Here is a 15,146-nt window from a genome sequence, read left to right on the forward strand (position 1 = left end):
GATGGCCATCGATAGTGCAACTGCAACTGGCCATCGATAGTGCTAAACTATGCAATGGCTGACCATCGATATTTTTACATATCGATGGTCAGCCATTGTGTTGGATTGATTGGCCTGTAGGCCAATCAAAACACGGGGGCGGGGCTTCGCGGGTGTTGGGGGCAGAGCTATGCTCTGTGTTCCGGCACTTTGAAAAAAAAAAAGCAAAACATCGTTTTGCTGTTCCATCGATGGAGGGAAACCATCTGGTTCTCCCCCATCGATGGCAAATGTATTCAACATCGGTAATGAACCATCGATGATTTCAAATCATCGATGGTCGATGGCCATCCCCAATTGGTTGTGAGATACACAGATCTTATTCAAATCTTACTTACCAGTTTGTTCTTGTACAAGTAGGATTGGTGTGTCCTAGTGTGATGCCTTGGGGTGATTGGGTTGGGGTAGCCCGGGGGGGTCCCATGCTCTTGATATGAACCTTCGGAATGTTAGGGACCCACCTGATGAGGTGATTTTACCTTATTCTGGTAGATCAGGCCGAGAAATGAGGTGAAATCAGCCCAAATCGCATGTGTGTGACATTCGCCACGTGCGCATCAGACCAGAGTCGGAGGTCGGACATGCTGCACATAAGAAATAAATCACATCCAATCAGGTGCGTAGGTCTGTGCGAGTGGGAAGCGCTGTGCAGGAGATGCACTCTCCCCGCTCTGCATCCCCTGCTGCAGCGGTGGGCGGCAAGAAATTGCAAATGAATGGGCGGCTGCTGATTGGCTAAGAGAGCTCTCTCAGCCAATCAGCGGCCGGCCATTAATTAGTAAGGGTTTTTTTTAATTCTCCTCCTCCCTGCTGCTCCTGCAGTCTGTCCCCCACCTGCAGCTCCCCGGGTGTCCTTTACCTGCAAAAAATACTGAAGGTAGAGAAATAAACTCCAGGTAGAAGCAAGATAAATTATTTAAATAGGTAGAGTTCCAAACAGTAGTGTGATAAAGCGTAGTGCTGAACTGCGCACAACAGACCCTCCTGTATTGAAGCTAAAGAAATACACAGCACCTTTTATTCTGCTTCGGATTGGGGTGTGCATTCCAAACTTACCCCCCTATATCCCTGTCCTACCTGTTGGGTGCCACCACAACTGAAGGGGCCAACCCCACCATAGCCCCACCACCCTGTCAGCAGCCTGCCTCTAGTGAGGGGACACGGCAGTGATAGTAAGACACAGTACATGATTTATGCACCCACTACACTGTTACCTTAGGCCAGGGGTGGGGAACCTTTTTTGTGCCAAGGGCCATTTGTATGGGGAAAAAATCCTTTGGGGGCCATATTTAAAAATGTCTCTCACAAATTGTCCTGTTGTAGCTGTCCCACGCTCCGGTGGCTGCCACTGAATGGGACCAACAGTCTCGCGAGAACTACTGACCTCTCACGAGTATTCCCCTTTATTTTACTCCCGGCAAAGCCGCCAGGCAGGTGGGCAGGCCACGCAGACCGGCTACGGGGGCCACATACGGCCCCCGGGCCTGAGGTTCCCCACTCCGAATGATAGGTCAGCAACATCCCTGTGTACAAGTCACTGTCCTTCTTTTCCAGTGATGGAATTAGCTTCTTAGAGTTCCACTGTGTACACAGCTGTGTAAATGTATCAGCAATAACGGTTAACCTTTAACGGGAGCCCGGAGCCTTCATTTAACCGACCGTAAAAGAACATTCCTGTTATGATATTGACTGCAGACAAATAATGCACTTTCCCTCCTGTGCCTCTGTTCCCAGGAGCTGCTCATTTCCTAATTAAGGAGCTCTCGTATCACAACCTGGAGCTGGAGCGGAACAGACAAGCCGAGTTGGGGGTCCATCCTCAAGACGTCTGGCCTTTCGTCGTCATTGCTGATGACTCCTGTGTGATGTGGAACGCCATGGAAGTCAGTGTGACAGGTGGCAACCAGAGGTACATCCTAGCCCTGATAATCACCACTGGCATGTCTGTCTGTACTGTGCTGGACGGATCACGGCTTATTAGCGGAGCGTTGCCGTGTTCTCTATGCTATGTATATGGGGAATCCTGTAATAAGGCGAATAATAGGATAAAACCAAAGTCAATCAATTATAATTGTGCTCATTTCCTATTGTTAGTCTCATCGTCCTACTCAGCTACATGTTAGCAATCATGAATGATAAATGGTGCTGAGGACTAGGAGCTGATTGGCTGGATCACTATTCATCATCCATGAGTGCTAACAAAAATATCACTCATTGACAAATCTGCCCCAAACTTATTTTGGGCATATAAAGAACAAAAAAAAACGGGACGAAGTCAGGATGCCGACATTTGGATGTTGACACATGAAATTAGGATTAGCCTGTGATTAGGATTAAACTAAAAATAGGAGTGTGGATTCATAATGTCAGCATTAATATACTATTTGACTTTATGCCATTCTGAACATTTCGACTTCCTGGATGTCGACAGTCAGATCTTATTGACATAAGGGTGTCAACTTAATGAATGTTAACATTCAAACCACACCGGGGGAAAGTCATTAAATCATACCCTCCAACTGTACCTTTTCATTTTGGGTCTCAACTGCCCATTGTAAGTATAGGAAAGGGGGGGGGGGGGGGTGACCATGCCCCTTTCTAAATTTGTACCGGTTTTTAATCTTCAGATGTTGGAGGGTATGTTATATAAATGTGCATTTGTTACAAAGGGCCTAATTCAACGTGCAATTGCAGATTGACAAAACCATGCTGCACTGCTGGTGGGCAGATGTAACATGTGCAGAGAGAGTTATGGGGCTTACACAGGGGGCAATTCCATGGCTAGATCACTTATAAATGAAAAATGTCAACATGAAAAACGTTTTTCATGTTTTTTTTTTCCCTTAAAAAAATGGCTTGTTCATATTTTACCATCCCAGTGAGATATAACAATTCCGGATGAGGGAGCTGGTGCATTGTCGTGGTGGAAAAAAGAACGGTACTTGTGTAGTTTCACGGCGCCATGCTACTTCCGGCTTCTCTGCTCGCCACAACTATCTAAAATAAACTAACTGAACTCCATGCCAACATGGATAGTTCATACCCCCACTATCCATGTTGGCATGGAGTTGATATTAGATAGCGTGGCGTAGCGAGTCACCGATCCCGCAGCGTGGGTGAGCGAAGCGAGCCCCGCAAGGGGACTCAGACGCACAGCGCCGTGAAGCTACACTAGTACCAAAAGAACTAACCTATGAATCAATCTGACATTTGGTATGGCAGTGTTTGAAAGATGGTAGTATACGGTAGGAATACCAACTTTCCTCAGCATCGCCACCTGTCTTCAAACACAGGTACTTATTGATCCACCCTCGTATGCACTAAGCCTTGGAAAAATAGATAAAGTTAAAAAAAAGAGACGAAGTATCAGACAGTCAGCTCCTAACTGTCACATTCCAGTTATTGTTTGAAAATGACAGTTGGGCGCTGTTGGGTTTGTGCTTTATCTCCCTTCACTTTATCGTTCTCCAGGGCTTATTACATCTTCCCCTATGCAGGAACAGAAGAAAATAAGCCCAATGTCTGCCTTTTAGTGACTTTACATTTTCATTTTGTGACATCTGATGTCCCGTCCCCCAGGGAGTGCTTATGGACTGAGAGAAATGTGTCTTTAAAGTACATTCTGCAGCACATGGAGGCGACCCGGGACATCGCCCAATATGCCCTGCTAGGGATGCGCAAATGGACGAGTAAAACCAAAAGCAGAGACGTGAGCGACCCTTTCTCCCGCTGCCACCTGCACGACTTCATCCTCCTTAATGTGGACCTCACACAGGATGTGCAGTACAACCAGAACAGGTGGGTCGGCTGCTCCAGCACGCCATCGATTAATCAATGAGTCTCGGATAAACCAGTGATGAACTTTTACTTGCATTACGCTGTTTAGAAATGTGGACTCCCTCTGGGAATGACAGGGTTAACTTTCCATTACCTCAGTGTATTGCAGATCCCCGCTTTTACGTAGTTATCCTGTATCCATGGCAACAGCACTCGCTGCAGTGTTGTCTCTTCATTGCCTAGATTTTGCTGTTTACTAGAACCCTCAAGTTCCTAGTGCTGAAAGTGTTGGAGAAACACTTTAAGTAGCAGCAACAAACAGCGATGACGTCACAGCATTGCAATACGTGGAACAAGTAGTAATGCTGCACATTAGCAAAAGTATCTTTATGCATGTAAAGCTGGCCATACATCTACAGATCGATTGTCAGATTGGGCTGGTTGGAACAAAATCCTGTTAATGGATGAGAGCAAATGACAGTTGACCATTTGCTTTGAATTGCTGGAAAACTGCCAAACTGCCATTCAAATATTACCAGGTTTTTGTTCCAACCCGCCCAATCTGACAATCGATCTGTAGCTGTATGGCTAGCTTAATTCTGGGGCCTTCATAACTTGTTCCATAGCAATTAGGCAGAGGTCCTGTACCAGCTGGGACCCCAGGTGCCAGTATGGTAGTCAGGGCCTCTATGTTCTGATACTTGGTGCATTGTGCCCTTTTATTGCATATAGAAGCTACTATATTTGTGTACCATAAGCCAGACATATTTATATGTAATAAGCATTTGTAGACCTACCAACAATGTGAATGAGACTTCTTTGAAGGTTAAGATCAAATTAAACTTTCCTGCCACCCAAACTTGCTGCCTAAACCCTCTAGGGCCAGATGTATCAAGCTTAAGAAAAATTATAAAGTGGAGTGCTAAACAACCAGCCAATCAGCTCCTACCTGTCATTTTTCAAACCCAGCCTGTAACATGACAGGTAAAAGCTGATTGGTTGGCTGTTTATCACTCTCCATTTTATCACTTTTTGAAGCTTGGTAATACTTCATAATAGGCCAATGGTTCCCAAACTTTCTTGACCAGGGTGCCCTTGAATATAATCATTTGTTCAAAAAGTTTCTTATGGATAAATCATGCTTGCCTAATTTTAAAAACTAGTTTCAGGGAGATTATAGTTGGTAATTGAGGGGGCGTGTCATGCTCCACCCAAAGGGCGTGTCTAGTTCCATATATGGAGAGATTGTGAACGTGGCACCTAGGAGCGTGGGTGTGCACTGCTACATCTGAGAGGAATCTTGTAAAATGGCTTTTATCCAAATGTAGATGAGCCCCAAAGCCGTTAGTAAGAGCTACTATACTTGGTAAAGTGCTGGGAAATGGTGCTGATGATTCAATGTAACTGTATCTGTCTCTCATTCCTTTTTTCCCCAAAAATGTAACACAGTGTAATGTGGTCTAGGAGACATGAGGGAGATTGCTAGACTAATGAGGGAGAGAGGGAGATTGCTGCTATTTCAGGGAGTCTCCTGCAGAATGCAGGAGGGTCGGCAACTATGGGATAAATAAAAAAAAAAGTAAATTGAGCTTAATGGTCACCCTCTGGTTCAGTTATGTGGTGGGGAACATAGCTGTGGTTCTCTTCTAATTGTCCATACATTTTATGATTGGCAGCTGCCAGATCTGGTTTTGCCAATCACTTTGAGCATGAATAATTTGTTTCGGTTGTGTCACCCCAGGGTGACTAAGCAGACAGGTTGGCAACCACTGCTATAGGCAGTACATGGCGCCATTTTTCTGTAGCCTCCGGTTTCAGCGTTCCATTGTTTTGAGGCTCCAAATAGGAGATAGCATTGCACATTCAAGCAGAACCCCAAACTTCATAGTTCCTAAGGCTGCTTAAACCTGCATATTTCACCTTATAAATGGCATCCTCAGTGTTTGTGGGAATAGGTCACTATGGGGGGGGGGGTACTCAATCTGGGATACCAACTGTCAAAATCCTGGAGTTTGTTTGTCTGAACAGACAACACATTTAAAGTCAGTATTCAATGTACCAACTGTTAAATGTCGGAAAATCTGCCAATTTTTGCAAACGGATGCGGATTGTCAGAAAATGGCCGTGAATTTAACAATCCCTTGTCTGTTTCTGACAGAACAGATCCGACTGTCGGATCTGACACCCTTCAATGCATGCATTGAATAGATGAGTGCTGATATACCCCCCCTAGATCTGTGTGTGCATGTGCTGTCAGCAATGTGACTGCACATATAGCAAGTGACCTTCATATCCTTATTATCAGTTGCTACTCAGCTTTCATCCCCCTTCCCCATTGGTTTGTGCTCAGGCTGTACATTGGACATCGCATCAGGACAATCTGGTACATCTGTGACAGACAATAACAGGTATATTATTAAGATTGGGTGCACATGCTATTTGCAGTACAAACATTATTATATTAGGTGTTACATCCGTAGCTCTGATGCGGAGTACAAGGTGACTCTCAGAGTTTGTCGTTGTTGCCTTGTAGATGGTAAGAGGCTGATGTATCCCTCTCTCTCTCCTCTCTGCCAGGTTCACCTGTGATGACGTGGACTTTAACCTGAGAGTGAACAGTTCGGGGCTGCTCATATGTCAGTTCAATCGCTTCAGTGTCATGAAGAAGCAAATTGCGCTGGGAGGCCACCGATCTCTGCACATTAAGCCAAAAGTGAGGACAATTTTAGCCTTTAGCCTTCATGGCCCACTATGGGTGGCCAGGTCTCATGGGATAAGGGAGAGTCTGCTGGTTCACATCCCTGCGAATCATACCCCTTTCAGACATAAACAAAAACCCTGCTCATCGACTTGGGTTAAAAGAAATGACCGGGATAATGGCTGTGGAGCCATGTCCCTTCAGTCGACCAGGGTGACTCCCGCTACTTGCAATCCTGGTCAGAACTCCTGCATATATGTGAGAGGAATGACATGGGTCTTTATGACCCAGGTCATGCCTAAAGGTTAATTGGTGGAGGACAGTAGCACTTGGAGATGACATCATCTTCAAGCGCCCACTGTAAGTTGGAAGACCCAGGCCACGGGAAGACCTATGTCCAGTGTGAAAGGTGACAACCCAGGTTGTCACTCATGTGTGAATGGGGGTCAGTACAGAAAACCCTGGTTTCAACACGTGCTCTGTATCCAAGATACGAGTTGGGGTTTAAGTCTGAAAGGGATATATCAGTTATTGGTGATAATATCATTAAGTTATTACAATAATAATATACAGAATATTCACACATAATGACCAATGATCCAACTAGTCCCCCCGTAGCATACATTAATAATATCACACGGCGCTGGATGTCTTTTTAACAAATACGTTTTTCAGGATAACAACCCAAACAAGAAAAGAAAGATACAATAGTGTGATACTGTAACACCTCATAAATGAATAAATAAAACTGCTGCAATGCTTCATACACCTGGAGTGTGGGGGCCCCTGATGTGTGGGGGGCCCGGGGCGCCCCTTGGTGGATCTGCCACTGCCCAAAACAGGCGTCCCTGGATGCTGGTATGCGACAAGAATCCCAAGGGTCCTCCTCTACTTCCTATGTGCCAACCGGTTTCGATACTCACAGGTATCTTTATCAAGGCATCGTTTTGGGATACATCTTTCTTGCTTGTTTTGTCTACATTTGCATGTGGGCAAAAATATATGGTGAGAGTCCCCTTGATCCTAATCTGTCTGCTGAATGTATTTAATGTTATTTTTCATAAAAAACTATACTGCAGGATCGTATTGGGGACAAATTTTGCTCCTCAATCTAACGCATTGGTCGACCTTATACATAGACATATAAATGTGTTACAAGTTACTGCCATTGTGGATTTATTTATTCATTTATAAGGCGTTACAGTATCACAATATTGTATCTTTCTTTTCTTTTTTGGGTTATTATCTTGAGAAACGTATTTTTTAAAAAGACCTCCAGCGCCCTGGAAACTTTCCAAATCCTGTGTGGTATCGTATATGAGATTTGAAGTGGTTATCTAGGCTGCTAATAGCGCACAATATATTAGTCTATTAGCTTGTTTTTGTTTATTGTACATTAATAGTTTATCCTGACCTGTGTCTAAAAAAATCCCTAAATTCGTTTTTTTGTTATTAAAATGAACCTGTTTGGGAGTCTGCTGTGATCGTCACCTCTTTTGATCACTGAGCTGAAGGCTATATATACTAGTTGAGAATGTTGGCTTAGAAGAATTACGTTGAATGTCCTGCTTACTGTATAACATTTGCTCTCTATGTTCGCCCTCCAGGCCCTTGAGTCGTCAATGTCTGTTTCCCCGGCTCACTACATCTGTGCTCCGGATAGCAAACACACCATCCTGGCTGCCCCCGCTCAGCTACTACTGGAGAAGTTTCTCCAGTCTCACAGCCAGCGATTCTTCCCTCTGTCGGCCAATAACAGCAGCCATCCTGTGCTCATTGTGAATTGTTACCTGAACCTAGGACCTCAGGTACACCGAAACTGCAAATAATTTCCAATAATTATGATTTTCAAAGTAACTATAAGACTACAACCTATCAATTCACTCCTTCCTTGTACTGTCTATGAGCTATGAGGCACTTTTTACCTCATGCATCAGTGATGGCGCTAGGAACTAACTGAATGGATAGGCTTGACGTTGGTTCTGCTCACAAAATGGCTGCCTTTTGTACCTCCGTGACACCACTTGCAGTGTCACCCACAAGATGGCTGCCTCATTTACATCTCTGTGTTTCAGATGACGGTCTGCTATGTGAGCTCACGGCCTCACTCTGTCAATGTTAACTGCACGGGGGTGACGTTCAGCGGGCTCTTACTGCACCTTAGCGACTCCTTTGTCGTTGCCAGTTTCTTGAAAAAGTTCCAGTTTCTAAAAGGTAAGTTGGACACTGACTGCGCTAATCCTCCATGTGACTAATCAGGACGCCAATGTCCCCTGATGCCATGCAGTCATTAAATAACATAAGCCGCCATCATAGTTTTTATGATGTGACATTCTTTTGTTCATTAAAGAAAAGCATTTAATTGCTTTTGTGATAGAGGTGTCCTTAGTGACTTACAACATGATAGATCAGATCGCATGCAGCGTATAATTATCTTGTTCCCAGCATGGGAAATATTGAGTAATATTCAGTGAATGGATGAGACATTTCAAAGCATGACAGTAGGAATTAACCTAGCAGGATTTGGGGTGTGTATTGTAATATGGAGTGATAGAGACGGCTTATAATAAGAAAATAAAGCTAGATATTCAGCAGGGGAACATTGTGGACTATTAATCTGGTCCGAGAATTAAAGTGATTCTCCAGACTGATATGAACGTGCTCCTGATTCTGTTTTAATTTGCTTTTTTGCCATTTTGTGTGCATTCACAATGCAGGTACCCAGTACTGATCACAATTTTCACACTGTTTGGCTACACTGCAACATATACTATTGTGTTATTGTGCCACATCAGCCTGGAAATGTTTCTGAGAAGGGGAGGAGCTACAAGCAGTGATATGTGGGCGTGACCAGTGCTATGTAAACATGTAAACCCCCTACCCTATCAGCCTACATGGGAAAAGCTGTGGCCAGTGCTCTGTGGGTGTGGCCAGTGATGTGTGGGCGTGGCCAGTGATTTGTGGGTGTGTACACCCTTACATTCTCAGCCCCAGTGTCTTCCCAAATACATAAAGATGTAAAAATCTAGGTAGAAAGCTAAGAATACAATTTTAATACTTAATATTGTTGTCAGAGGCAATTGTGCATAGTAAAAGTGAATATTCATGACCATCTTGTTTACTTGTTCAGGTGCCACCCTGTGTGTCGTGTGCCAGGACCGCAATTCACTCCGCCAGACAGTAGTCAGATTAGAATTGGAGGATGAGTGGCAGTTTCGTCTACGGGATGAGTTCCAAACAGCCAACGCTAAGGAAGACAAACCCTTGTTCATCTTGACTGGGCGGCATACATAAAAGCAGTGGCCTGTACCATGGACAGCTCTAAGAAGGAACCTTTGCCCAGATTTGCATTCACCCTTACCTGTATTAGTAGAGATAACTACTATTTTTTATTTTGCACTGGATATAAAAAACTGGATTGTATCGCTAATGGCAACAAGCCACAATACCTGTTGTGGTAAAGAGTTTACAGTGGACCATGTGACTTTTTGCTCGGTTTATTTGTATTAGAATATATTTGGATATATTTCCAAGCACTGAGGAACAGGCGCTTTTTTATCTATATTTTTCTGAAAATGTTGGAATACCATCTTTTGTTTCATTTGTATTGTGTTATTATCTACTGTATGATTAGAGTATGACAGGGGGAGGGGTTACATGTAGTCCTGCCCATGAGGAGCAGCATAAGATGCTACAGTTCGCATTCATTGGGTGCCACAGGCTTGTCTGTTTTGAAGTTTGTTTGTAATGGGATCATCAAGTTCTGATAATCATGGTCAGTGAATTTTACTTGTCAACACAATTTGCAAAGATAACTTTAAATTTGGTGGTGATGGTCATCAGTGTGTACACCATCGATAGTTGCCATATTGGAGAAAACAAAGAGAACCATTGATGTTATGAAACTATGTAATGGTATACCATTAAGGGTTCATAACATTACTTGCACAAGGGCAGCAGGCCTGCCCATCACTCCCGGACTCTTACTCTGCTCCTGTATGTGAGTGCGCAGGAGTGGGGCTGGACTGCTCACTGACAGCTGAGCCACAATTCCATCAACACATCCTAATGGAGTGTTGCCTTTCTTCAAAGACCAAGCTGCCACCTTCCCTGGCAAGTGGATAGGCAATGTGAAAACACGCAACATCCGGGCCCGTCACAGAACCCTACAGCAGCCCCTCTGCGTCAGTCTGGTGAAGCAAATAATCACTCACCTGCATGAACATTGATAACACCTGTGGATTGCAGGCAACTCAGAACCAGGACCATAATATCAAATGCGAGTGCCCAGCTGATGTTCAGCAACAACTTTCAGAGCTCCCTGTCTCAGGCGGAACGTCCTGGGGAAATGTCACCATATCAGTTATGCTGTGTTCACACTGCCCGTGTGAAATACCCGGCTTTTACCCGGCATTTTAACCCCTTCAGTGGTATGCTGCCGCAGCGGGCTGTCCCGGAGAAATTTCCGGGCATGCCACAAATATGAAATAGGTGCGCGCCAGTGGTGTCCAGGTGTGCACCACTGGTGCAGCACCTCTAAAGGCCCCCCTCCCCAATCACCCCCCCCCCCCAACCCTCCATCACCTGTTCTCCGGCGATCACACGCCGGAGCTCTTCTAACACCGCTCCCCCCGCCTGCTGCCATACATTTAGAAGCAGTGAAGTCGGCGGCAGGCTCGGGGATGTTCAGGGCGGCTCGGGGGAACTCGTAAGCGCTCAGGCACCCGAGTCCTTCCGAGCCGCCGCGAACATCCCCCAGCCTGCTGCCGACGTCTCTGCTCAATGTGACAGGTGGCCGGCGAAGGACAGCGGCGGCAGAGGTGAGGGAGGGGGGGCTGGCTTCCCACTGTGGTTGGTTTTGCTGGGGCAGGACAAACCTGCCCTGGTAGGTTTGTCCTGCCCCAGCAAAACCTACCACTCAAGGGGTTAATACTGGGGACTGCAGTGACGGACCCCCGTTCTCATTGCTAAGGCACATTTCCGGGTGAAGTAGTTCGCCCGGTTATTTGCCTTTTAACACGGTTTTTTTTTCAGTGGGAATGGGACAACCCGTATCTGCATACTCGGATCTCAAACGGGTAAAAAGCAGGGTTGGAGACCCGGGAATTTTTACATGGGTTGACCCAATCACACTGAAAAAAAACCCCCATGTTAAAAGGAAAATTACCGGGTCGACACGCTAGACCCGGGAATTTGCCTAGCAGTGAGAACGGGGTGTTATATCACAAGGTGGGAAGCCAATCAGAACACGCTAATGACTGGGGGAGTTTTTGTTCTAGTTAGAAAAGGACTTGGTATATTTTACATACGCATGTTAATCTTACTGACGTATATTTTTGTAAATAGCGTATGTGCTATGTGCAGTATTGTTTGTCTAAATTAATGTGTACATGTTTTTTTTTTAAATAAAATAAGCATTATATACAGATCATCATTTTATTAGATACAAGAATTCTTTGTTGGGCTAATGGTTCATAATAAACACATAAGGAATACCCTCTAACTTATGTCACTTTCTCCTTTCATTTCAGCTGTTCTACATTTAGGGTCTGATCAGACCTGTTTAGCAAGGATCCAATTTTTGCAGATGGACAAAACCATGCTGCACTGCAGATGGGGCAGATGAAACATTTGCAAAGAGAGTTAGATTTGAGTGAGTTATTTTGTTTCTGTGCAGGGTAAATACTGGCGTCTTTATTTTTACACTGCAATTTAGATTTCAGTTTGAACACCCCCCACCCAAATCTAACTCTCTCTACACATGTTACATCTGCCCCACCTGCAGTGCAGCATGTTTTTTTTTAATCTGAAAAAATTGCAGGTCTGAATCAGGCCCTTGGGGTTTATGTATGAAGGCAGATGGAGTAAGGGGTGGCTTATTCCGTTCCTTCATATTTCCTACGATAGCAGGCGTAGCGAGGTTGCGCACACATGATAATCAGATTAATCATCAGCTTGCAGCATATTGCTCTGCTCCATCCCCTCTAGTGGTGGCTCCAGAGGTGGGGCTGCAGCACAGTTCAAAATTCAAATTGGGGGGCCACACCAACTGCCAGTGAGTCAGTGTGGAATGGCAGTTGGCGGGAGTGGGTGTGGCTCCCCTCTGGAGCCATTACTGGATGCCACCAATTCCCATAATCCCCTTCCCCAACATGTAAACTCTCTATAAGAAATGTTGCTGCAAACATCCACACCCCTTCTCTGTATCCAGATAGATCTACAGTAACAAGATAAAACAGTCAACCCCAAATGGTTGACAGGGTCAAAGGGTCATGAGGTCAAAGGTAGACAGTGCTTAAGGTCAACTGGTTCAAATAGGTCAAAATGTCTGAACTACGATTGAGAATAGCAACTTGCTCTAAGAATGGTGATTAAAGCGAGCCTGTTCACAGTGTTGACCTTTTTATTCTGTCTACATTTTCCATGTTGACATTTGGGGTTGACCTATTGACTGTCCATCTTTTTGCTGTAGATCGATACCCGTAGTTCAGTCATTCATGTTGCTGCTATATTATAGGGATGGCCATCAATGATTCCTAATCCTCAATGGTTTGGTTTATGTCCGCTGTAGAATAGTTTCGCCATCGACGAGGAAAAACCAGATGGTTCCCTTCCATCGATGGCACAATATAGCCAAATGTTTTTTTTTTCATTTTATTTTGCCCAATGTGCTGGCACACGGAGCATAGCCACATCCCCCAACTCATGTGAAGCCTTTCCCTCAGGTTCTGATTGGTCCATGGGCCAGTCAGTCAAAGAAGATTGATGAGGTTAAAGTGAGGGGGAATGAGGTGGAACTGAGTTCCACCACCTGTAATGGTGAGGTGGATGCCAAAAAACCTACCACTGGCCTTGTCTCTGCCTAATGGGGGAGGGAAGGGGGAGTAATTAGGTGGCATAGAGAAATTAGTTCCCCCCACCTCTGCATGGCCACTTTAAACCCTGTGGATAACCATCGATAGGTAACTCTACTAATGGTCATACATAGTATTTTACCGCTTCTTATATAGTGCGCACATAATATGCAGCATTTTACAGAGAATATTTGGCCTTTATACAGCACCAGCATATCACATTATCCTTAATAGTTGTATTCAGTGGCGTAACTTGAAATATTGCGCCCCCCCCCGGCCAAAAGTTTCTGGTCCGCCCACCTGCCACATATATACTTACATATTCAGGAGCTGGGCTGTCAGCGTTGCGGGTGGGAGCGGGGCCTGATGTCAGTTTCTGCGTGCGGGAGCCGGGATGTCATCGCTGCGGGTGGTAGCTGGGATGCCTGTCAGCGCTGCAGGTGGGATGTCAGTGCTGCGGGCGGGTTCGCTGCGTTGGTCCCGGCTCCCCTCCTGGCTTCATTCTGATGCTGTGAAGAACAGACCATCACAAAATGTCCGTCCCCATACAGCAGACAGTTTCAGAGAACTGTCTGCTATATGGGGGCGGACATTTTATGATGGTCCGTCTCCAGAGCAGCAGAATGAAGCCAGGAGGGGAGCCGGGACCACCGCAGTGAATACAGGTAATGCTGCGTGGGATAGGGGGGCATTACAATAGCATCGCAGCCCCCTCGGCTCCCGCACTTACACAGCACCTCCCCGAGACCGCGGGGACTGCGGGGCTATTGTTACGCCACTGGTTGTATTTGTATTTACTGGAATTTAATATGAACAATGGGACTCATTTATTAAAATCAATGTGGAAACACTGTTCTCCTGTGTACATGAGACTTCGTTACATCATCATATTGTGTACAAATAGGGTAATGTGACTTTAGCATTTACTAACAACACTGTCCAGCTGCATCTACGTCATTCCAACACTATCCCTAAAAACATAGCGATAGGTAAGACAGGCATTTAGAAAAATTCACATTACTAAAAGAAAAATTCAAATCAATATCTTGCGTTTATGCTATAACACTGGTCTTTGATCAATAGACCTAGGGAGAGATTTATAAAAGCTTGGAGAGAGATACAGTAGAGAGAGCTAAGCAGCTACTACTCAGTTTTTAACTGTCATTCATTTTACAGGCTGTGTTTTTCAAAAATGACAGTTAGTAGCAACCAGTACTATTTTATGAAAAAATAGGTGCAGGAACTCTGGGTCGGGGGTGGATCGATTAAATAAAAATAGATAGAGAGATGCATATATTGTATTGAGAAATTAAGGCACTCACAGGGGGACTTTAAAATAAAACTTATCTTATGGAAAGGTTCTGATGATGTCATATTTAGATGTTCAGGAACTGAGTTCCTGTTGGTTCCTGCTGAAAAATAGCACCGGTAGCAACTAATCAGCTCATTTGCTGTATCTCTCTCTAATCTTTGATAAATCTTCCTCTTAGGTGCCCATTTATCAAAGAGTTTTAGCTATTTAAAACTCTGTGTGTATGATAAATGGTGCTCCAGACAGTCAATCAATTAACAATGTCATTTTTCAAACGCATGACAGGAGCTGATTGGCTGGATCATCACTTATCATTACCATGATAAATGGTCCCTGATTTTAATCTCAATTACCTGTGAAGTCATCTGAGGACCTTTCACAGTGACCGAATTGGGGTCCGGATTCAGACCAGGTCGCTAGGCTGCCCGCTGCCCTGCCAAACTACTGCCCCCCACCACCACCCGCT

The 15,146-nt window shown here is 44.8% G+C and overlaps 1 protein-coding gene across 2 annotated transcripts in view; it reads left to right on the forward strand.

Annotated features, from left to right (window-relative positions):
* The window catches only part of GREB1 (growth regulating estrogen receptor binding 1), a 125,659-nt gene extending 114,315 nt beyond the window's left edge, over nucleotides 1–11,344 (forward strand). For both annotated transcript variants that reach the window (XM_083178557.1, XM_083178556.1), the window contains 6 exons: nucleotides 1,774–1,948; nucleotides 3,619–3,837; nucleotides 6,394–6,529; nucleotides 8,122–8,322; nucleotides 8,590–8,728; nucleotides 9,645–11,344. In XM_083178557.1, coding sequence (XP_083034683.1) covers nucleotides 1,774–1,948; nucleotides 3,619–3,837; nucleotides 6,394–6,529; nucleotides 8,122–8,322; nucleotides 8,590–8,728; nucleotides 9,645–9,808 — 1,034 coding nt within the window. In that variant the 3' untranslated portion in view covers nucleotides 9,809–11,344. The remainder of the gene's footprint in view (nucleotides 1–1,773; nucleotides 1,949–3,618; nucleotides 3,838–6,393; nucleotides 6,530–8,121; nucleotides 8,323–8,589; nucleotides 8,729–9,644) is intronic.
* Nucleotides 11,345–15,146: the final 3,802 nt, after the last annotated feature.

The sequence above is a fragment of the Crinia signifera genome, chromosome 3, assembly GCF_055691185.1.
Source record: "Crinia signifera chromosome 3, ASM5569118v1, whole genome shotgun sequence".
Classification (NCBI taxonomy): domain Eukaryota; kingdom Metazoa; phylum Chordata; class Amphibia; order Anura; family Myobatrachidae; genus Crinia; species Crinia signifera.